Source organism: Amphiura filiformis, chromosome 10, assembly GCF_039555335.1.
Source record: "Amphiura filiformis chromosome 10, Afil_fr2py, whole genome shotgun sequence".
NCBI lineage: Eukaryota > Metazoa > Echinodermata > Ophiuroidea > Amphilepidida > Amphiuridae > Amphiura > Amphiura filiformis.
The window spans coordinates 14,065,827-14,090,647 of record NC_092637.1 but is presented as its reverse complement, the minus strand read 5'-3'; the positions used below and the strand labels follow the sequence as shown (position 1 = coordinate 14,090,647).

At 37.4% G+C, this 24,821-nt stretch overlaps 1 protein-coding gene across 1 annotated transcript; it reads right to left on the bottom strand.

The window, feature by feature from the left end:
* Positions 1-5,783: 5,783 nt before the first annotated feature.
* Positions 5,784-15,025, bottom strand: LOC140162536 (mitochondrial nicotinamide adenine dinucleotide transporter SLC25A51-like). The gene is made up of 3 exons (XM_072185786.1): positions 14,956-15,025; positions 10,753-11,349; positions 5,784-6,692 (listed from the first exon to the last, which is right to left on the bottom strand). The coding sequence occupies exons 2-3, from the start codon at positions 11,171-11,173 to the stop codon at positions 6,151-6,153; spliced, it is 963 nt and encodes a 320-aa protein (XP_072041887.1). The 5' UTR covers positions 11,174-11,349; positions 14,956-15,025; the 3' UTR covers positions 5,784-6,150.
* Between the last annotated feature and the right edge of the window lie 9,796 nt (positions 15,026-24,821).

The following is a 24,821-nucleotide window of genomic DNA, read 5'->3' as shown; positions in this document are numbered from 1 at the left end:
ATCTTCAATATGAAAGGTCAAAATTTTCAATTGATCGTAAACTTTTCCTCCCAGCTACATACTCTTTAAGACTATATCATTAAATTTATAAAATTTACTTCGAGGACTGTTATATCTCCAAAATGTGAAAAATATCAAATTTTAATAATTTGTCATAAAATTTGTATTATATCGTGAATTTCATAAAATGAAAATTATTTGATATCAGAAAGACATTCTTCATTATTCAGAATGCAATTCAATAGGTCTGATGTGCTCTCATGTGATGTCCCACAAAAAATGCTGTCGAAACGCTCATTCCAGTTCCCTTAATTAGCAAAATAATTGATCCAGTTGGTAGGAAATGACTGGTTGATGCATTCACGTGACAAGAGACATCGCTCGGGAGCTAAGGTTTCTCCAACTCACAAAAGCGACGTCGTTTTTGCCTCAGTGATTTGTATCAATTGATTGGCTTGACGCTCTGGAAACAGAAATAAACACTGAGCATATGTGATAATCGCTTTTCTGCAAAAACGATCAAGTATAAATTCAGCTTTATCATACTTAATATTATTTATAAATGATACATGACCATCACATCAAAACATAACAGTTGGCGGAAAGGTACTGAAGAGAAAATGCTGAAAATAATAAGGAATTTGCACACTATTTGCCACATAAAATTAATATTCTACGTCCAACATCGTATCATGTGAGATATCATACAGAGTTTGATATTGGAACATTGAAACCAAATCCCTTAAAATAAACAGAGCACACAAGAATGGTTTCATTATTTTAAGTAAATAGTGGCATGTTGGATATTTGCAATGTATAATTGACTAAAGCATCAATGACAGCACTCAACAGAACCTAATTCTGTTTATCATAAAAATGCATTTTACATCTATAACAAAAAACAGGAAAATAACAGAATAGGTACACAACAAGAGAATTAAGGATTTTGTTTTGTCAGATAGTCCAAAAAAGTAGGCTCAACAAATTTGTTGATTTCTTCCACGGGGTCTCCCCGTCAGTCCAGAGCACCGTCAATCCGAACCACCGTCAGTTCAAAAATCTAATTGAAGTTACATGTAGGGTTAGGATTAGGGTTAGGGCTATGGTTGATGTCTTTTCAATTATATTTTCGGACTGACGGGCATTCGGATTGATGGTGTTCCTGACTGACGGGGTGTACCCTCTTCCACAGGTTTTTTCCACACCTATTTCAACCCTAGGTACATACATGGGTATACATGTATCAGTCATTACATATAAACATGTGTAAAATTTTAATATATTTTGGATTTCTTTCATGTACATGATACATACAATTACAATTATAAATGATTAACCTTCAAAATTATATATACATGAAATAGTGATGTAGCCAGAATTAATGTCACTGCAGTATATTTGTGCAACACATTTATGCTGCAGCGCAACACATTTATGCCGCAGTGCAAACATATTTATGCTGTGGCGCAGACATACTTATGCTGTCGCACAACACATTTATGCTGCAGCGCAATACATTTATGCCACAGCGCAAACATATTTTTGCTGTGGCACAAACACATTTATGCTGCAGCGCAAACATATTTATGCTGTGGCGCAACACATTTATGCTGCAGCGCAACACATTTATGCTGCAGCGCAACACATTTATGCTGCAGCGCAAACATATTTATGCTGTGGCGCAACACATTTATGCTGCAGCGCAACACATTTATGCTGCAGTGCAAACATATTTATGCTGTGGCGCAACACATTTATGCTGCAGCGCAACACATTTATGCTGCAGTCCAACACATTTATGCTGCAGCGCAACACATTTATGCTGCAGCACAACACATTTATGCTGCAGCGCAACACATTTATGCTGCAGCGCAACACATTTATGCCGCAACGCAACACATTTACGCTGCAGCGCAACACATTTACGCCGCAGCGCAACACATTTATGCCGCAGCGCAACACATTTATGCTGCAGCGCAACACATTTATCCTGCAGCGCAACACATTTATACTGCAGAACAACACATGCTGCAGTGTAACACAGTGCAACACATTTATGCTGCAGCGCAACATATTTATGCTGCAGAGCAACACATTTATGCTGCAGAGCAACACGCTTATGCTGCAGCGGAACACGGGTAAATGCTGCGGTGTAAAAACAATACAGCAAATTATCACTGCCTCAGTGCCTCTGTAGGAATGGTAAACTGCACACAGAACTGAGAACTATATGGTTCTAACTTTTAAGGGCTGCCATCACCATATGACATCGGAACAATAATACTTTAAAATATAGAAACACTGAATTTCTTATTGAACACTAACATGGTTAATATAAAAATTGCTTCCTTATTTTAGAAGCAGCATTGACATCAGTAGCCGTTCAAAGCTCTCTGACTCTGCCTCTTGGAATCACCTGGTATATTGTAAAAGTAAATATTTATTACTTACAAGTTACATTTATTACAAAAAATGTAATGATACAAATAGTGTCAAATATCTAAAATATGTGGTGTGACAAGCAAAATCAGTCTAAAGACGGACATATTCAATTTTCAGTTTCTCATCTATAGGATTGTATTTAAACAGCATTTGCAAAGCTACATTTTGCAGAAAACCCCGTTGAATTTGGACAACCACTTCAAAAGATATGAGCAGTTAAAGAGTTCCAAAACAGTAGGAAACAAGAGGAAATACTTTCTTTCTTTATTTGGCTATATCTCAAAATGAATATTTTCGACTTCCGACTGATTTTGCACGATCACATCACATATTGGTATCAAATCAATATTCTTGGCAATTAACGCCACCAGGATATTGCATTTTCCACATTAGAGGTCTTTTTATAATGATAATTCCAAAAACATCCCTAGTATCACCTGGCAGTGATGTGGTGCTCCATATATTAAAGGAATTTCTACAAATACAGTATACACTACTGTCTGTAACAATGGCGGCGCACAGAGTGAAATCGCAGTTACACAGACTGAGCACTATTTAATTTGATTTCGGACAATTTATGGCTATGTACAGTTCTGATATACATACACTTCTTGTTGCTACATAATTATTTCGACACCAAATTATATGTCCTTTCGGTGGACCACAGGTTATATAGATTTGTGCGTATTATTATAAATCACATCAATATAATAAAAAGAATCAGGCAAACTAAAATCTTTTGTCATGCAGAATCAATTTTCTAACCAAAGTATGACAATATTAAAATTGAGACTGAATTAAAAAGCCTAATTTGCGTATGACGTCCTGTCAACCAGACCAAAAATGCTGTACTGTGCAGGTCAGCAACCAATCACGGCGTGCCTTTGCCCTGACGTCAGACGTAAACTAGTCTTTTTAATTTGGTCTTCAATAATAGACTGACGCCCTCATCCATCAACGATTGAGAAACATCCGTGCAAATTTTGTGTCAGACTTACCACCTGGTGGTCTGAGCTTGTGCAGTTGTGTCTAAATTAAGGGGGTACTACATCCCTGGCCAATTTTGTGCCTATTTTTGCATTTTTCTCAAAAATTATAGCACATTGGTGACAAGTAAGGTATATTATAGGGGCAAGGACTACAACTACTACACTGAAAATTCAGCAACTCAAGGCAAGTAGTTATTGATTTATTGATCAAATATTGGTTTTCCTTCATTTTTGACTGTAACTCCACAACTGTTGTCTGTGTTGAAATAAAATTTCCAGTGCAGTAGTTGTAGTCCTTGCCCCTATAATATACATATCTTACTTGTCACCAATGCGCTTATACTTTTTGAGAAAAATGCAAAAATAGGCACAAAATTGGCCAGGGGTGTAGTACCCCCTTAAGGCTAAAAATATTGTATTGCCAGATCGAAAGTCAGGGTTGGTTTACTGTTTATTGCACATACAATATCGAGAAATGCAAGTTCACTACAAATAAATGTGGTAAAATGATTTACTGGTTTCTTAGGCTTGTTTTTTAAATATATCAGTGTTGTGCATACGGATTACAAATAGGCGAAACATTTTCACAACATTTTTGTGTGTTTTATACCAAATATGAAAATTCAAATATGAAATCAAAACAAAACAAAAAACGCAACCCAATTTGTCTGATTTTAGGGTTTTTAGAAAAGGGCAATACAAATCTTTTTTTAGGCCTACCTTTTGACCGCATTTGTTTTTTATCACATATTTTAAGAACACATCCAGACTCTCCCAGAGCTCGATCTTGTCACAACGGCATTGTACAACATGGCTTCAATTGGAAGTCGGGCTATGTCATATGACCAAAGATGCACCCTAATTGACATTTTCGGTAAACCATCCCATAAGCCTTTGCGAGTATACCTGAGATGTCGTCATTTGATGACACGCCGGCTTGCAATGCGCAGTAATGATGTTCGCAATGTCAAATGATGACATCTCAGGTGTACTCGCAAAGGCTTATGGGATTTACCGAAAAGGTCAATACTTAATGAGGCTGACACGATACAAATGGTTAAGTTTTGACAATATACATGCAACATGTACTTATAATGATTCATATGAGCACTTTAACATCAACATTAGAATTATGGTTCGCAACATACTTTAATGCTCTATATGAGCACTTTAACAAAATTAGAATTACAATTCCTGAGATACATGCATAATTACACTGAGCTATTCCAGTTGAAATCCATACACCCCATGTGGAAGACATGACCTTATTCTTCCACACAGGGAATGTGAATTTCAAATGGGGTGACCTGAGTGAGTGACACCATTTGAAATCTACACCCCTGTGTGGGAGATTAAGGTCATGTCTTCCACAGGGGGTGTATGGAATTCAACTGGAATAGCCCATATTGCTCAAAACAGTGCAATAAGAACAGAATGTAAAATTATACAAAGTATTGTTTTGAGACCAGGCTCACAACAATACTTTTATTTTATAATTTGGATAACAAATTATGTTCTTACACGGGAGATACCACCAAGTATCTCCTGGCTGGGTCTAATCAAAACAATACTTTTGTCGTCATTCTCAAACAGATCACAAAATCATGTTTGGATGCAATTTATGTCCTCTTTTGAGCAATTTTTTATCACAATTAGTTATATTAGAAGTCACTCCCATGTATAAAATTGGTGAATCCTCTGCATCATCCACGGATCACAGGCGACTGCAAAATACCATTGAACTGCACTGACACCAAAAAAAGTGCAGTGACTTATAGTGCGCTAAGCACAGGCACAATGCCTAGATGTTGATCCACAAGCCTCAGCACACTTTACACCATCACAATATTATGTCACTTACGTGCAATGCAAGCGATACACACAACCACATAGTTCAATGTGCATCCAGCCATACTTTGTCGGCTCAAACACAAGGATTTATAAGCCAATCTGAATGCCATTTAAGCTGTTTTAAGCATCACTTTTAGCAACAAAAGGCTTGATTTTAAAAATCATGCAATAATCAACCCTTCACTCATCAAATTAACAATGGGTTATTCCAGTTGAAATCCATAAACTACACCCCCTATGGAAGACATATGTGTACATCCATATCAAAACGATGCACTTGTCGGCTGCTGCATGTGTCTCATTTTACATAATAGCTAGGAATAAATACCAGACTCATCTCAAGTGGAGGTCACCTCAAATCATACCGAAGTCACTTGATTTAGGAATACAGAGAGCATATTCCTAAACCATATGACCTGGGGTTCATTCCTAGCTATTATGAGAAATGAGACACATGTAGCAGCCGACAAGTGCATCGTTTTGATATGGATGTACACATATGGCCTTAATCTTCCACACAGTTGTAAATTTCAAATGGAGTCACATTCAGGTAACCCCATTTGAAATTCACACTCCCTATAGAAGATTAAGATTGTAAATGTCTTTCAGAGGGGGTGTATGGATTTCAACTGGAATAGCCCATTTGTCCACTACACTGGGATCCACAACATGCTCATCTATCAGGGCACATTTCTTTAACACCAATACAGTTGCACATTCATTGAATGACCTTTAAAATTTGGGTACACAAACTCATACTCCGCAACTTGAGGTCAAATTTTGCTCTATGATTGTTTATTGAGGTTATTGAACTATGGCATTGGGATGAGGCTATTGTGGTCCATATTGCTACATGTACAATGCAGTTTCAATATCCCTTCCTCCCATCTTCTTTTAACTTATTCAAATGGGACTTAAAGAACTCATACGAGGCATTGATAATACCCCACGATATTAGAGCACGGCTGAAATTTAGCTGCACGCCTCTGAACATCTTTCTCCACTTACGCCCTCGCTCCTCGTATATCAATTTAAATGTGCCCCATGTGGATTCAAAATTCCCGCCAGTCTTGATCTGCATACGACTCTTTACCACATTCAACGGGAACCACACAGTGCTGATGACAGCGCCTAAAACGGCACCGCTGATAAAGTTGTTTACGACTTCGTGCGATTTGGATGTCGCTTCGGGAAGCACCTTTTTAAAATGTCCACGAAAGGCAAAGAAGACGGCATTGCTGGGTCCATTACGGAGCAGAATTGGAGTAAGGCCACGGTAGAATTCCGACACTCCGTACACGCTGAGTCGTTTGAAAGCCTGAACTGAGTTGTAGTAGTATCTTCGTTGCCGATTATCTTGAAGTAGCGTTTGGACGCGTTCAAATGGCACCATGATTGCTTCCGATGTACCTGTTAAAAGAATGGTTTCGATTTAAGATTTCAAATTGTACACACGCAGTCAGGGCATAATGTAGGCGCGCACATATACTGCGCACAAAAGTATCCTTATGCATAAAACAAAAGTAATTTTTAACAAGATACTCAACAAAATTACAAAATTAAGTGGTCGATCGATGGACATTCATAACCTCATAACGCGATGCGTGCGATCCAATCATATTTTATTATTTGCGAAAACGCGAACACAAATCGAGGTCATTAATATCTCACAATTGACCGCAAAATGCGTAATTGTTCCAATGTCGCACACAATTGACTTCTGCGTGCGCGGTATTGTGCGTCCAACAAACTGGGCACGCGCTGGCTGCCGTATTTGGATTGCGCGCTACCATATTTGCACAGATTGTGATACGCACTTTTGTTATTGGTCGTTCTGTTTTAGCCTGATCGATTTTTGGCAAGGGAAGATGTAAAAATCATCTATTTTTATAAACTTTTGATCAAAATTTTGTGTTATTTTGTACATGTAAGGTGAAGAGATTAAAGTGACGGTTATGAATGAGGTTAATAACTTTGCATCGGTAATATGTCGGGCATTGTGAAAAATCTAAACATTTTGCTTTGGACCTAGGAATATACCTCGGGGCGTATCGGGATATTCCTCGGTTCCAAAGGCAAAATGTTTAGATTTTTCACAATGCCCTCCAAATAACCGATGCGCAGTTATTAACCTCTAAATCTTGTTCTGCATCTTTTGATTCCTCATTTGGCACAATGCGACTTTATTTCCCCAAGCTATACACATCAGAACCCAAAGTTACATTTCGATGATTCAAAATTTACCAATTTGCTGCCTGGAAAAGAGAATTGAAACACATTTTTTTTTTGTGAAAACAGGAATCTCCAACTGAAGTTCCAAAATCAGTTGTTTTTTACCCATTTGTGTTTCCTTAATTTTTTCATATTTCGCATACATTGTCGGTTTTAAAAATCATATTGCCAGCAACTCCGCTACACATGTTTAACTCTTGGGGTCTCAAAATTGAAACCTACACATTTTAATTAAATATCATTTGCAACCAAGATCTCATTAAAACTGCTAATAGAATTCACACACAAATGTGTCCAAACAATGCGTTCTTAAAATTGTGGAAAAGTCTAAAATTAGGTGTCTAAAATTCACAGGTATTGCAATCAATAACATTTAAGGGGGTACTACACCCCTGCCCAATTTTGTGCCTATTTTTGCATTTTTCTCAAAAATTATAGTGCATTGGTGACAAGTAAAATATGTATATTTTAGGGGCAAGGACTGCAACTACTGCACTGGAAATTTTATTTCAGCACAGACAACAGTTGTGGAGTTACAGTCAAAAATGAGGGAAAACCAATATTTGATCAATAAATCAATAACTACTTGCATTGAGTTGCTGAATTTTCAGTGCAGTGGTTGTAGTCCTTGCCCCTATAATAAACATATCTTACTTGTCACCAATGCGCTATAATTTTTGAGAAAAATGTAAAAATAGGCACAAAATTGGCCAGGGGTGTAGTACCACCTTAATTCATACTGCTAATAGAATTCACACACAAATCTGTCCAAACAATGCGTTCTTAAAATTGTGGAAAAGTCTAAAATTAGGTGTCTAAAATTCACAGGTATTGCAATCAATAACACATTTAAAAAGTAATGAAGCATTATTTGCATCCAAAGGTCTAATTAAATTAACTGCCAATTAATTAAATCCTCTTTTCCATTATGTAATATGTATACATGCTTTTGGTCAGCCTGTAAATAAATAAATAAATAAATTTTGGAATTTATATAGCACTTTTTCCAGAGGATTCAAAGCACTGCAATTTCGCTGCATGGTGAATCATCACAATCAGATCGCATCAACTAGGCTAGTTGCAGCCGAACCCGGCGCAAACCTATCCGCACTTAGATTGTAACACCCACCCATTTTCTGCAGCTCCCCAAATTCCATCGGGTGAAGGAAATTTTTGATAACGAAACAACTAATCACCGATTTTGAAGCAGGAGGAAACCGGAGAACCCGGAGAAAACCTGCGAGAGCGAGCATGGATCGGGATAAACCAAATGCACATGAGTCCTTGGGCCGCGCCGGGGCTTGAACCCGGGACCTCAGTGGTGCAAAGCGAGGGAATTACCGCTGCGCTAACTCACCCTCCCCATATATTTTTACAAGAGCTGATTGGAGGTCTTGATTTTTTGTTATTCTGAAAGCCAGGCGTAGTCGATATTTAGATTAATCGAAAGCACTGTATCATGCCTTGATTGCCTTCTGTAATAAAATATTTTCAGAAAAAACAAAAAACAATTGCAGCTAAAAAGAACAATAAACTTAGTCTCCATTAAAAAAAAAAAGGACTATTGACCTTGACACCTAGTTTCTCTAAATTTTATTTACCTTTCTTGATATGACATACATGTACCCTGAATTGTTTGATCACTCCATTTTGAGTGAACATGCGAGTGGGACTTTTTTTCTTTTTGTTTTGTTGTTTACATTGAAAAGTTAAATAAAACATACAAAGCCCAATGTTTACATGTAAGTTCAGATTTTCCTTATCATTCCAGTAAAATCTAACACCCGAGATATATTTCATTTAAATGCTGTGAACAAAACCGTGGTGAATTGTGGCACACCCAGAAGTATGTACTATTCTATGGATAGTATAAATACCGAAATTTATTTATTTATTTATTTATTTGGATGTTGATGTGGAATCTTTTTATCTTTGGACTATTTTTTTGTGTGAATTTAGTCTGTACGTACTTGTTTATAAAAAAGAACATGAAGTATCCATAAAATCAACTGGCACAAAGCTACATTTTTCCACCACAAATGGGAATTTTGGCTCTGGTCCCAATGTAAGATAGAAAACAGAATGCAAAATATCTTACCACGCTTCTTTAAAACTAGAAAGTTTAAAAAAAAACATGTTATGTTAACATATTGTGTATCCTTATTCACCATCTGTAGAAGTAGTGATGTAACAGGATTAATTACCATAGCGATTGGTGAAACTATTTGATTTGTGAATGTATTGCCCTGCACTATACGCACTCTGTAATTCTGCATCGCACCGTTGATTATCATAGAATAGGCATAAAGATCTGGATCGTAATTCTAAGGAAATTTTACATTAGGTTGAGTCGATGTACGTGTCACTTGCACCTGTACGATTAATGTCTTTGAAAAGAGCGGTATTGTATTCAAATGATTGCACACATACACAGACATGACAGGTGATGAGTATAGCCTACCTGTAGTGCAGAGCGATACATTCAAAAATTATTTTCACCTATCACTATAGTAATTAATCCTGTTACATCATTACTTCTCCGCAGTGTCCGAAATAAGGAAAATATGGAGGTTGTCCTGAGGACAACTAAAGCATGAATTCTGCTTGTCCTCAAAACATTTTGGTTGTCCCCAAAACATTATAAGTCATGTTTTTGAGTGCAAAGAATCCAAATAGTGGTTGTCCAGGGGATAAGTACATAGCTCAATATGGTTGTCCCCAGTGATTTTTGGACAAGAGGACAAGAGGATAAGTGCTTATTTCGAACACTGCTTCTCCGCCTAATAGAGTCAGCTTTTTAAATGTGTAAACTTACTTCATGTCAATTGGATGTACAAAATAAAAGTTCTGCTCATTTGAATTAAAATTGGTGATTTTTCTCTCAATTTGCATAAGGTAACATTTTTTCATACTAGTACCAACTTATGTATGACCAAACATGGAAATGTTTTGGCCTAATAACTGCTAAATTGTTGGCCTAAAGAATTATGGCAAACACTTGAAGAATCCATCTGTTAGGTCAAAATGCTCAGTTTTATAGAAAATTCCCCCAAACTTTACCCAAATGTTTTTGAACATAACAAACAAATTCTTCAGGGTGTACCATTATGGAGACACCCATGTGGGTAAGTAACACCATTTAAATTCACACTCCCTTTGGAAGATTATTATAGGGTGTATGGATTTCACCTGGAACAGCCGGTATCTTGTAATTCATGTCCGCAGCGGAAGAACTTACCTGAGAGTATAGCAGCTAACATTTGAGCGGCAGTAAGAGGACAATCAGGAAAGTGTTGTAGAACTATTCGGGTGTATTGATCATATAGACCAAACATCATCGACAGGGTCAATGTCCTTTGACATAGTGGGGGCAACACGCCCCGATACAAAGTCCTCATTCCTTCATGTTTTAACTGCTTCACGGCAACACGCAGTCGGATATTCAGCAACTGTTGTCGGAAAATCAACTTGTTTAAAGGGAAGGTGGCAGCGATGTTGACAACGGCTGCACCGCCACCGGAAACGTATTCCACCCAGTCCGGATGTTGAAATTGTACTTGGGGCTGTGGTTGCGGCATGACGCTGCTGACCAATAGAGGGCGGTGCCCAGTTCGGTGTATATGTGGCAATGTGTGAGCTTGTTGCTCATTACCAGACATATTAATGATGCTGAATTAACACCACATAGAAAATTCTACTTGCTGATTGGTGGATAATAGTCACATGGTTGCTGTGGCTGGTTCAGCTTTCTTGCATGATTTTATCATAAACAACATACATTCTGCATACGTAGAACTTTGATGACAGAATGTTTTTGAGGAGTGGGTCAAGTAACCTGTAAACACAAGACAAAAAAAAAATATATATATATTATCAAATTTATCCATCATATTCATGACCTTGTATCGTACTCTTAAAAAGTTATGCAAAAAAAAAAAAGTTGTTTGTTTGTCCTCCACCACCCGCTCCTCAGATTAAGGCTTGACCAATTTTTTTTCTTCAATTTTTTTGGAGTATCTCTGGACCTAGCTAGAGCTATAAAATACTAAGATCTTTCATGGTTGAAAATTAAAAAGCCCCCCCCCCAAAAAAAAACCCATTTTGTGTCTTCAATATGCAAAGTTATAACTTCTGTTCATGTCATAGTCTATTATTTTTAGTGACTTCAAAATACATTGGATTTGAAATCATTAAAAGACTATGACATGAACACAAATTATAACTTTAACTGCATATTAATTAAAGAAACAAAATGTGTTTTTTTAAGTCACCATGAATGATTGTAGCATTTAGCTCTAGCTAGGTCCAGGAATGTGCCAAATCCAAAAAAAAATAAAAAATCTGCCCGCCCGCACATCCTCTTTCAAAGCTGTGGAGGACAAACAAACAATTATTTTTTTTGGGCCTTATGGACTCCATAAGGCCCAAAAAAAATAATTGTATGGAGCCTTTGATAAAGGCTCGAAATGGTTCTACAAAAGGTTTGATAAAATATAACCCAATAAAGAACTTCTACTAGTTAGTATAAGATCTTTCAGCACCTAAAGTTTCTTTCAGTAAAGAATCTTTTTCTTGAGGGTCCCATACAAATACCCCGGGACAAATACATGATACCGGTATACACGTTGAGGACTCTTGTGGGGTGACTAAAAAGTAACCTGCTGGTACATGTTTTACCGTACAGTCCTATGGTGTAGTGTTTTTTATTTTTCCTAATTTGATTGCTCTCCTTGGTCTCTTCGTCATTTAGATAACTTCCAACACCAACCTTCCTAGTTTAATTTTTTCAATCAAAATGTCACTCCTCTGCTAATGATGACAAGTGAAAATCAAAGTAATACTGCAATATCAATATCACAATATGGAACTACACCTTTATCTTGACAATTCATTTGCTCGCCCTATTCCTTGTAAAGGAATTTTTATTAAGGCTAGGTTCATTTTAAAAGTAGTGGCAAATTTTTTCGTGGGGAGGGGCAAGGTGAATTTCGGGGGGGGGGGGGCAGGGGCAAAATTGCTGTAAAAAGTGGACATTTTCGTAATTTTGGGTTTTTACTGGGGGGGGGGGTCAACAGGAGGAAAGAGTTCTGATGGGCAGCATTTGCCCCCATACCCCCTAACCAGCGGCCAGTTTTCGATTTTGCTGACAAAAACCGAAACCTGTCAGTGTCATATTCATTGAATAAAACATATTATTCATGTATTTATAGTATATGAATAATTCAAATCATAAATCAATCGGTAACAAAAAACAACAACCAATTCTGCCAACGCCACCACATGGAATCTACCAATAAACAAAGTTTGATCTTTTGACCTTCATCCGGTTTTTCATTCGGTCTTAGCAATGAATTATTCACACAGACGTTGGGAAGAAAACACTTTAAAATAATGGATAATTTTTCAAAAGCAATGATATGAATATTTAGGTAAGCAACAGAAGAAACTAGATGGAAAGGGTAAATTATAGGCCTACGTCACTGTATAGAGTGCTTGCACTAAAGGTCATTAGTTCAAATCATCCTCCAGACACGCTCCATAAGATATATATGCTAATACATGGAGTACAAAGAATTACTTTGATCATTATGATCAATACCATTTAACAGGTGATTGGTATTGTACTCCATGCATTTGCATGTCTTCAGGAGCGTGTCTGGAGGATGATTTGAACTTATGATCTTCCGTGCAAGCACCATAATTGCTAATTTAGGAAATGTGTGCAACTTTTGGGCATTTCTTTACTTTAAGGGGTTTTATCTTTAAATGTAATAGCTGCCTTCTGGCGGGTTACGGTTAGGGTTATAACACTGTACTTCCACAAGGCAGCTATAACATGTAAGAATAAAAACCCCTAAAGGGTCAGTCCATGTCAAAACAGACTGAGTGTACACCCACCCTCTTGGATTTTGCTCTCCTTTGGCTCAGGGGTACCTTTCATGGACCCCTAGGTGAGGTCACAAGAAAAAAATTCAAATTCCATTTCGTTTGCGAATGGCGGACCATCAAAGTTTGGCAACCTTGACCAAAATTGGGACTTTTAGGTGAAATGACAAAGTGCTCTCTTTGAGGGGCATTTTCTTCTTAATTGAACCAGTTGTGACCCTCTTTTTGAATGCGGTCACTCACTGGCTGTGTCTGAAATGCCTAATGCCAAAAAGATTGATTTCGGAATTTCCTTGGCATTTCAGGGGGGGTCAAAATCAGCACTTCCTACTGTTCAATCAAATTATCTTTGATTTTGAAGGACCCATGATAAAATACAAAACAAATCTTAGACTACATACTTGCAGATACAAAAGACTAGAAATTCATATCTGGTATACACCTAAAGTTATTAGGGGTCAAAATTTGTCGACTTTAAGCGCCATTTGTGGCTGAACCACTTTAGGGGGGCCTAAAATTATGTAGGGGGTCTAAAAATGTCTCTTTTTTTAATTGCTCATAGACATTGGCGCATGATTATTGTTTAATCCACTCTGAACATACCGTAATTAGGACCTATAAGTGCACTGTGACATTATCATGGGTCCTTCAAAATCACAGATTGAACAGTATGAAGTGCTGAGTTTGACTCCCCCCCCCTGAAATCCCAATGAAATTCAGAAATCTATCTTTTTTGGCATTAGGCATTTTAGACATATCCAGTGAGTGACCACATTCAAAAATATTAAAGAGGGTCACAACTGGTTCTATTAAGAACCGTCATTTGGTTTGTACCAACTCTTTGTAAACCTAAGTAAAGAAATGCCGAAATCCCTAGGACGAGAGAACAAGCTCAATATAACATCCAACCAAATAATTATGATTGGGTTCAAACTTCATAGTTACTAGCATGGGCGTCAATCCCGGGGGGATAGGGGTACGTGTCCCCCACCCCTTTTGGCAAAATGACACATTTTTTTGTTCTTTTCAGGCACTTTTTAACAATTTTGGCCGGGTGTCCCCCGCACATTTAAATCAAGCCGAATTGGCATTAATGGTTACTAGGACTAAAGAAGAATGCTATTATAATTATGGCAATCAGGCATGAATGATCATCAGTTATTTCTTGGGTCAAGCCCCCGGTCAAGCCTGCATTTTGTGAAAAAAATCTGAACATTTTTTGTTTTGTAAAAACTAAAGTACTTCAACTACTTGGCTTTTTGATTTTGCTGCGACCCTCAGGTTATATTCGTAAGTTCAGTTCCAAAAGCAACTGTTTAGACTTTTTCACAATACCGTCAAAACAACTGATCATTATTTTGGGGTGTTTGTATGGGGTGTGTTTGTCATTGTTTGTGTGTGTGTGGCGAAGAAGTCTGCCGAATTCGACTACTTCATTTCAACCAGTGCAACAACATAATTTTTATCAGTACAGCAGTTCATAACCAAGAAATCATATACCATAATATTTATAAGACACTTGCATTCTTATTTTACGACACACACGGTAACTTACCTTGAGTCCTATTTGCTATTAAAACAGTAAAACCAAACAACTCAGTGTGATCCAGATTTCACGGTACGATGATCGCAGTGTAGCTCAGCTCAGAGGGGGTGGGACGGGGTGGGCTTATGATATTAGCGACTTTGCGCGACAGTTTCTAATGCAATGTCAAACAAGTGACAAGCAACATAATTAATCATTCATCATAGTTTTACATTACTGCGTGCATTCTCTACTCTCTATATCACTGACACTTCATTTAACCGCTCTTCCCATTTTATTCAAATTGCAATCGCCTATTATTTGCGACGTGGCGCCGACACAAGTATGAACTGGAAAAGGACCCTGATAGAGCTGGGCGAGACTAACTGTTGTTATCGAGAACCGATACATGCAGGTATTTAGATGTCATTTTTCAGGGAGGGGGGGGGGGGCATGAATATATCGGTGACCGACTGACCGGAGTCAATTTGTTATGACCCCTCCTATCTCGGGATAGTCTACTGTAGTAGACCAGTTTAATTTATCATTCCCTAAATTAATCTCTCTGACTTGACCATGGAAAACTCATCATTCCTGTTCTGATTCAACAGCTCAGATATCCATGAGAAAACTGGGCAGGGCAGTCACTGGAGATGTGATGTGTTTCGTCATAGATTTTAAATGGTTTCATGCATGGAAACGTATGAATTGTTTATCAAAAAAACAAAAAAAAACAAAAAAAAGGAATGCAGCGCAGTCTAATCTCGGGACCCTCTTCCGCTAAAACAGGACTGAAGAAGAGTAGGGTAAATTGGGGTAAATGGGACGCTTAAGCAATAAATCACTTTCTGTGATCGGGAGGGTATCCAGGGGAAGGTGGGGCATAACGGAACACTTAACTTTGAGGATGCTCTGTGACGTCACCATAAGTAATATGACTGTAAAAATTATATGTTCAGTTGAAGTTTGTATTAACCTTTAATATATACCATTAACCAATATAACTTGAATCTTACAATTTTTATAAAAATGAAGAAATATTTTCAACAAAAAACCCGTTTTGCCCCACTATCGGGGCAAAACGGAACCCCCCTATGGGGTAAAACGGCACCCTGGGTGTAAACTTATATCAGTTGTTCCATCGGTAGGCCCTAGGCCTAGTTATATGTAGGCCTATATTCAGTTACAATATTAAGTGGGCCTACCATCTCTGGAGTGAGTGGTTAACTTCTTATAGGCCTAGTAGGCCTATAATATGTATGACCAATATTTGATCAGAAAGAAATATTCAGTAGGCCTACCATCTCTGTGGAGTAAGTGGTTAACTTTAATCATTAATTCTATCTGTAGGTCTAGTTATATGTCTATGTTTCAGCGAAGTGTTTACCATGTTCGAGTAGGCCCCTAGATAACGCCTACATTTCCTTGAATGAAGACAAGTTATGTCCAATTGGGGCAAAACGGAACCCATCTGTGGGACAAAACGCCCGGGGCAAAACGGAACCCTGTTCCGTTATGCCCCACACCTAGGGTTCCGTTTTGCCCCATACCCGATTTTTTAGAAATGGGTTGCATGCATAATACATCGTAGCATATAGGCCATGCACTTAATACAGCTCATGGCTAATACCTTCGTGTTTACAATATACACAATTATTTGGGAATCCGATATTAATGAAGTAAAATTTCAGCGCATTCTCAATATAATTTGCATAGACGGCAGTATTGCGAAGGCCTATTTTTCCAGGTGGTTCCGTTTTGCCCCGGGGGTCCGTTATGCCCCACCTTCCCCATATATGATTTTTGTTTGTTTCAATAAGTAGATAATATGTTTTTACGACTTGTTTTAACAGATAAACTCCCATTTTATGCTTTATTTACTTGTACTCGGTCCAAATACATCATTCCAGTTACCCCAACAAATTGGGGTAGGCCTAAATGGAACAGTGGGGTGGGTAATTGGAACAAGGGATATTAATATTTAGGCCCTAAACCAATTAGTAAAAAATATTCACATGTTATATATATTTGAAGTCAGTCAACCGTGTTCCATTTACCTAACTTGGATGTGTTGGGTAAATGGAACACCAAACTAATTAATTAGCTACGGTAATTAGCATATTAATTTGCATGATTTCATCATTAAAATATGCTGTATTTGTTTAAAACATTTATGTTATTGTAGATAACAAACATATTGTCAATATAATTGTATGACAACTCTCAGCACAACCTTCAAATATTTAGGAATCAATATCCTTAAACTCAATAATGTTCACTGAACCGTAGCACCACTTCATGGTCAGTGACAACATTTGAGATTTTCTTCCACTCAAATACTGAGTAAACCCAAGTTATAGGGTTATGAAACAAAAGCAGAACGCACCGTATGGCGTTAGGTAAATGGAACACTCGGTATGATGTTGCCCAATTTTATTCTTGATTGAGGAAATTGTATTCTCCGCGTTCCATTTACCCACCGTTCCATTTACCCCAATTTACCCTAGTCCTACGGCGGTGGGACGTGCGAGCGTGCGGATATTTTGGGTCACTCAGATAAGTCTTCTCAGTACTCCCGGCTCCCCTCCCTATTGGTGTAAAAATTATGACCCTCCTTTTTTTTTGTCTAAAAACCCAGTATAAGGCCTATATTGATGACCTCCCATTCTGGCGTTGTAATTAAAATGACAGCCTCCTATTAATTTCGGAAACCCGGGGGGGATATGAAATGGATATGTGCAGGGCTGGCACTTTCGCAGTAGGCCCTAAGGGGCATTCGGTGAGAGCAAAATGTAAAAAATATGGGGTCATTGGGTGAGAGCATGATTTTTGGCATTCGGTGAGAGCAAAATGTAAAAGTGGTCGGGTGAGAACATGGCCTTTTTTTTTTATGGAACCCTTGGGTGAGATAATAATAATTATATAAACTCTTTATGACCATTTTATTATTGAACACTTTCATTTTCACATGTTTAAATCAGTAAAATTTTGAGTTCAACGGAATACGTTCATCATGATTAAATAATAATAACATATTTTTTATCAAAATTCGACTATGGCAAAGTCTACCTCCAAAGTGGGAGTGCCCCCGGGGAAAGAGCCTGGAGACGAGCTAAGTTCTTTTTGGACCATAAAATATTATCCTGTTTTGCTGCCAAACGAAACAGAAGTTTATTAGTACTAAATTCAGTGAAAAGAAGTAGTTTAGTTGGATACAGGAAGTCAATTTTTAATTTTGCAATTTGAGTGTAGGCTATGGAATTTTGCATTTAGGCCTACAGTTTAGGCCTATAGGCCTAATAGGCCTAGAGGCACAAAATTCAATCAAGTCTCAAAATCAGATTGCTCATGCATGATATTAATATCTTATGTTAATTTTGATAAAAGAGATTCAAATTTAATGTGTTTTCCCAAAATTAGAATGCATAACCTAAATTAGTAGGCCGTCGTTGGGCTTGATTGTCACTTGTAACTGACAGCATATATAGGCCTACGAAAAACCCCTAAAAATGCATGTTTTTGGCCCGGGGGGATCACTCGCATACCAAAGTGGTATGCATGCTCGTCCCAGCACCTCAAAAATGGACCCTAAATGGCGTATTCAGTGTGGAAAGATTTCACCCCTTATTGGCGTAAGACTCTGTAAATTTTACCCATAAAATATGGCATAATTCGGCGTAAGAAACTAAAATGGACCCCTAAATGGCGTAAATTCTAAAAAAAAAACACTGAAGTTGAAAAAATATACCTGAAACGTCGAAACTTTACCTGAAAAGCACCCTTTTTTCTAAAAACGGCGACGCCGCCACAAGGCCAAAAATCAACCCTTTTTCGACGTTTTTGGGGACGAGCATGCGTACCACTTTGGTATTGGAGTGACCCCCCCGGGGTTTTTGGCCCCCCAAAAAAAATGTGCCAATTGCCAAATATTAAAATTTGACTTTTATTGCCAGCACAAACTAAAGGATTAAGATTTACAGGGGCAGCCTTTTGAGAGGAGTGAGAGCAATCACTAAATCCTGGTTACGGAGAGAGATGATCTTGGTTTGGGTTTTCAATGCAAGAGGCGTATCGTATTGCATAGTTGTCATTGAATATCATATCTCGCCCAGTACTAAGCAGCCATTTTGAATGTTTTCGGAAACACGGAATTCGCGTCCGTAGAAACCTGTAGAAAAAGCCGAAATTCGTCAAAACAAGGTAAAAACAAATGATAAAGTTTAAATATCTGCTGTGCAGGAAATGAAAGTCACACTGTGAACTGGTTGTGCACTCCCAAACGTGCGTGTCGCCATTGGATTTGCAAAATAAGACATCGAAACCATGAAAGTTGAAACTCAACATCATACATCATTACACATGTTACATGCTCAAACATGCAAATTAAATACAAATTAATGGAAATTAATATAAACTTTATAATAAAGAGACAAGAATGAACGCAGCTTTTAATTATAAAGGGTTAAGTAAAAAATAATGGCACCGTTTGGTTTTTGATGCCTGTCATGCTATGCAAATGAAAAAGAACAGCAAAGTCTAAAGAAATTCATCTTTGAAAAAGTGTCTTACTCTAGTCTAGTCTTAGGCCAATGAAAATGAAAGTCAATTCCTTGTTTCCCGTTACACAATTTTTCATGACTGTGTGTAGGTGACCATTTCATTTTTTATTATTCATTATTTATATGATTTTCCCACAGAGGAGAAAGAAACAGAACCCGTACAACCAGTCAAAGTCTCAGCATCACCCGATAATGAGGGCCGATTGTTCCATGAAATGCGACAGGCGAGATTGCTACGCAATTACCGCGTATTCACGGTCTATCGCGTAATCGCGAAAGCACGCAACGCTCTATTGCGTATATGCGAAGGCACGCAGCGCTGGCGTGATAGTTAGACATGACACAGCACGATCGAACAATCGGCCCTCATGAATATGCGAGAACTTACACCATACAATACACATAGTCCGAAATAATCAGACCCAGAACAAAATATTAATTTCTGACATGATCGTGTACTGGGTCTGAACTGTTTCCATATGAAATCTTGATGGCAAATTGGACAATAGAAGCACATGGTTCTACTTGACAGCTTTTTAATCCCTATTGGTTATGCATTGTATGTGAATCATGCTATTGTGGACCATCCTTCTGATACTTGAGTGTTTGGACAAGCGGAACGGTTTTTGTCTACCTCTCTGTTTGTAAACAAACCAGGAGGTCGAAATCGTCCTCCTCGCCGAATACGAAAGTCAGCGTAATAGTAGGCCCTACGGCACTGCAATACACGGGACTTTGACTGGTTGTACGCGCTCTGCTTCTTCCTCCTCTGTGGATTTTCCCTTTAACGCGGCTGTGTACTCTAGACATTGTTTCTTTCGCGAAATTGAGTTTTTTTGATATGTTTGTACTTTGTTATGTTTTTTATACAAGGAATGAAAATCCAGATTTGTAAACTCCAACTGCAATATTTTAAGGATTTTATTTCACTATTCCACTCATGTTTGAAATTGAAAAGGAAAGAAAATCTTTGTTGTACCAGCAGGATACACGCGCGCAATAACGCATCGCGTTGCGTATCGCGCAATTTGTTAACGCGCAAATACGCTACGCATATGCGACGCTTATCTGCATGCACGGCGCATCTTATGGAAAAGCACTGATTTCACAAAAACCTAGTGGTCAAATGGCTCCGTTTTAGCTGATAAAATGTGGGTTTTTCAAGTTCTTTCCCCGATTTAAATATCAAGTTATGAATGGATTTCGCTCAAACTTCTCAAGGGGCCGTGGATTTACCCGATGTTCATGTAATGTAAGGTAGAAAAACAAAAACTGCCGCATTCTCCTGTGAGATTCAATGAAAGTGCAAAATGTGACCACTTTAAACTTCAACGGCCATTATTTCAATGTTCATTTTCTCGGTAAAATGACGATTTAGGTACACGTTAACTCAATAAATACAGCATCTATATGTAAGCAAATATGATCATCGTAAGAAGCATGATCGACTCGAGAAACGGTTTTCCCATTTTTTTATATTTTTGTCTATACCGATTTTGGGCATCATTTTGTGCAAATAGGCGTTTGTGAATTTTAAAAAGTTCATTTTGATGCCTTATATGGTCAATAACTCAAAAAATAAGGCCAATATCAAAAACTGAAAAAATGTTTTTGGAATGGAGCCTCAAGATTGAGATAAAAACAAAATAAAATATTTTGGAAAGAGTGTTTTTTGTTATGATGTACCAAACAAATATTGCCAAAAACTCACTTTTTTGTGATTTTCTTCATAACTGTTGTTTTTACACCAAATCTATATATATTAAGATTCATTGATGTCTTGCCTTTATGAAAATGCGCGAATAATTACAAAGTTATTGCACTTTTACTACATGCATGTCTGAGAGTACACAGCTGCCTTAACCACAGCAATTTGTAGTGTCATCATGCATTCATGGTCATAGCTGTCATGTAAAAAATAATATGCCCAATTTTCTTCCCCATATGGTAAGGAGTGTTACACTTTAGGTACTTGTTTTTGTACCGGCCAGGAACTGGCCGGTACTTATTAATTGGCTCAAGTTTGTTGTTGTTTCTAACTTTCTATAGATAGTGTATGAACAAAACAGAAAATATTGTCAAAAAATGATCGAGTTGTCAAGGCAAATAGAAATACCAAAATTGGTGTATGAAGACAACAGATGTTTTGTGTTGATTTTGCAATATTAAGGTAAAATCAGTATAATATTTTAGGAACTTTCTTTCTAAATTGAAAATTTGGCAAATTCGCTGGTCCTCTTACCATGCACATTGACCTTATTAGAGTATAAAGCACAGGGGACAATATAATACTCAGTACAAGTTCCAATATCTGTGGTGTAAGTGTGTGGTCAATGGTCATAGTGCTTTTCAAGCAGGGTCAAGGTTATCTAGCAGCAATCTTGCTATAAGTTTATGAAACTGTTTTGATGTCATTAACACATCTATTCCAGAAAACTAATACACATGAAAATTAATTGGCAATTGGTGGGAGAGAATAATTGGCAGGACAATTGGTTCTACATTTAGGAGTTTCACAGGATAATAATTAGATGTTAGGATAGAAGAGGGTGTAATGTTATGCCCTTAATCAAAGGTCTGCTGCAAAAGCTATTTGCACTCACACATGATAAACAATTATCTTCTTTTGGATAAGTTGATTAACTTCATATATTTTGGTATAATAATGATGACATAAATCAGAAAAATGTAGCTCTAGTGCAGATGTAACTAATTATGTTCCTCACGTATATCATTAGTCTTTAACCATGCTAACAAAATTAATACAATATAGCTTTGGGTTTCAGTATGTGTAGGCCTATAATATATTTGTTGTTTATATAAAAAAAAAAAATTATTCTTGATATAGTGTTTAATATTCTGTGTGTTTAAATTTTCAAAACCAGATTGTTATGAATTAATCTATACTAAAAGATGCACGAATGTTGTTTGCTTTTACAAATTTCATTTGTGCAATCACAATTATACTCATAGACAGTTTGCGTAAGTATAGTGTGAAAGAAGAATACAAAACAGGGTGTAACATAAACTATTGGGAAAATCGCTAATGAATTAGCTTCGAAATTGTAAGGATGTAGAAGGATCACATCACATTTGGTACCAAATGATCACATTTGGTACCAAATGATCACATTTGGTGCCAAATGTTTGGAATTTATTTCATCTTATTTCAAATGTATCTAACAACATTAAGACTGATTTTGAGAGAATAGCAACAAATGGAATTTGGCTCAAAATACAACCATAATCTTTACACTTAAAAATTATTTTTACTGTATATTTATATTTTAAAACGAAATCTTATGTTACTCATTGTAATTCATCCTTTTGCCGGTACATCCCTTTTTAAAGGGATTTTTATTTATTCATAACCTCATTATAGCCAAAATATTAAATTCTCGCACAGTTATTTGCGTCAAGCGTACTACGCAAAGACCGGCGCTCACAGCGCAAACACAGCTTTTGAGAATTGACCAATCACACGGTCGTTGCTAGACAAGGTCAAGGTTCGGTCATGCAGGTCGCGCGATTGTGTTATTCTATGAAAAGTACGCTGACGCAGAAGGTATCCTCTCATGATCGAGAATTTGTTATTTTGGCTATAATATACGCGAAGCCTGTAATCCAATCAAAAGAAATTGATTGCCTGACCGCGCACTAATTGCGAGGTCATTAATAAGTCACAATGACTCCGGACGCGCAACAATGACTTCTGCGCGCGCGTGCGTGTATAAGCTATGCGTTATGGCAACGCACACGGCTACGCGATGCCGTTGCGCTTCTGTGATTGGTAGCTCTTGTTGTCGGTCCGAATGTTATATTCGCCTGGTTGATTTTTTTGTAGGTAGGTTACAACAATGATTAAAACTGGTTATATTTAACAGCGTTTTATGGCATAAAATAACATAAAATGCAATTTTGATTTGTTTTTATTACCGTAACCACTCGGGTAGTATAAGCCCACCTTCGGCTATAAGCCCACCCCCTATTTTTCAAACCATTCGGGGAACAAGGGTGCACTCGGGTATAAGCCCAGTAGTCATTTTGGCCAAGTTCTTAAATCATATCAATGCTTTTTTTCACATTTAAGAACAAATATTTAAAAAATATCAGTTAAAAATTAACATTCCATACTTGAAATTAAAAAAAAAATGGAAAAAGATGATAGAAATTACTGATACATTGGCCATATACAAATGGGGAAGATTTTTCTTATTTTTAAATTCAACTACCAGCCCCTCCTCGGTTATAAGCCCACCCCTATTTTTGAAGTGAAATTGCCCATCTAGGGGGGTGGGCTTATACCCGAGTGGTTACGGTAGATACGAATACGATGGTAATGAATGACAATAATAACTTTGCACCATCTATTTTGAGGTCATTGTGGGAAATTGTCGGGATTTGTTTTGGGCCTCGCTCCCGAGGAAAAATACCTCAGCCCAAAACAAAACCCTCCGATTTCATACAATAACCTTAAAATAGATGGTGCGCAGTTATTATTGTCTAAATCATGCACTGTAAAAAATATACAAGTTGCAAAGGGTTTTCATGGCATTTTGTGAAGTGTCTGCTATTATTAAGTACGGTACCAAATTCTTTCATATTAGTCGCTTATAGTCTACTTAGGAACATATGAAGACTACATGGTGCGAGAAATAAAACATGTTCCAAAAATCACTTCTCGCCAGATTGTGTAGCATTGTAATGTTATGATGACAGTAATAATCTATTTCAGTCTGTTTAAAGTAAAAGCAACATTTGGGCCAAACTTGGGAAAAATTTAACTTGCATGATATCAAAACCGTTTTCTTTTTAGAGCGGGTTGAAAAGAGAAATTCTGTCTCGTCAGGAGTGTTACATGTATATATTTTCATGACTAAACATTGTTCGAATGCAAAGCTATCACTTATCAGGAACAAAATTGAAGCTAGACTCCTCCTTTTTAAAAATTAACATGTTGCAGTCATGAAATAGTGCAGTCAGGGAGTTAGGGAACCCATACTGTAGTAGCTCTGCCATGTTTGCAGTGCAGGGTAGCATCCATAACGAAAATGTCATACCGATAAAATGTCACATCTGTTTTGCCCGTTTTTTAAAGTTTTTTTTTTGAACTAGTCATGACAGTGAATAGATACGTGACAAAAGTGATCAAGTATAAATTCAGCTTTAGAAATGACCAACAATCAAGGCATTATAGCCAGAGGGGTGTCCAGGTGTCATTTGGATGCCCTGTTTTCAATTTGCACACCCTAAAATTCTGATTTTTATAATGGAGTGAATAGGAAGTGGACACCCTGATTTTGTAGAATTAGGTATTTTTGACCATTTTGGACACCC

Excerpts from the sequence above, each read along its gene's own strand:
- LOC140162536 (XM_072185786.1), bottom strand. The coding sequence starts at position 11,173 with ATGTCTGGTAATGAGCAACAAGCTCACACATTGCCACATATACACCGA. Across the intron at positions 6,693-10,752 it reads GTTAGCTGCTATACTCTCAG|GTACATCGGAAGCAATCATG; the intron begins GTAAGTTCTTCC and ends TTCTTTTAACAG.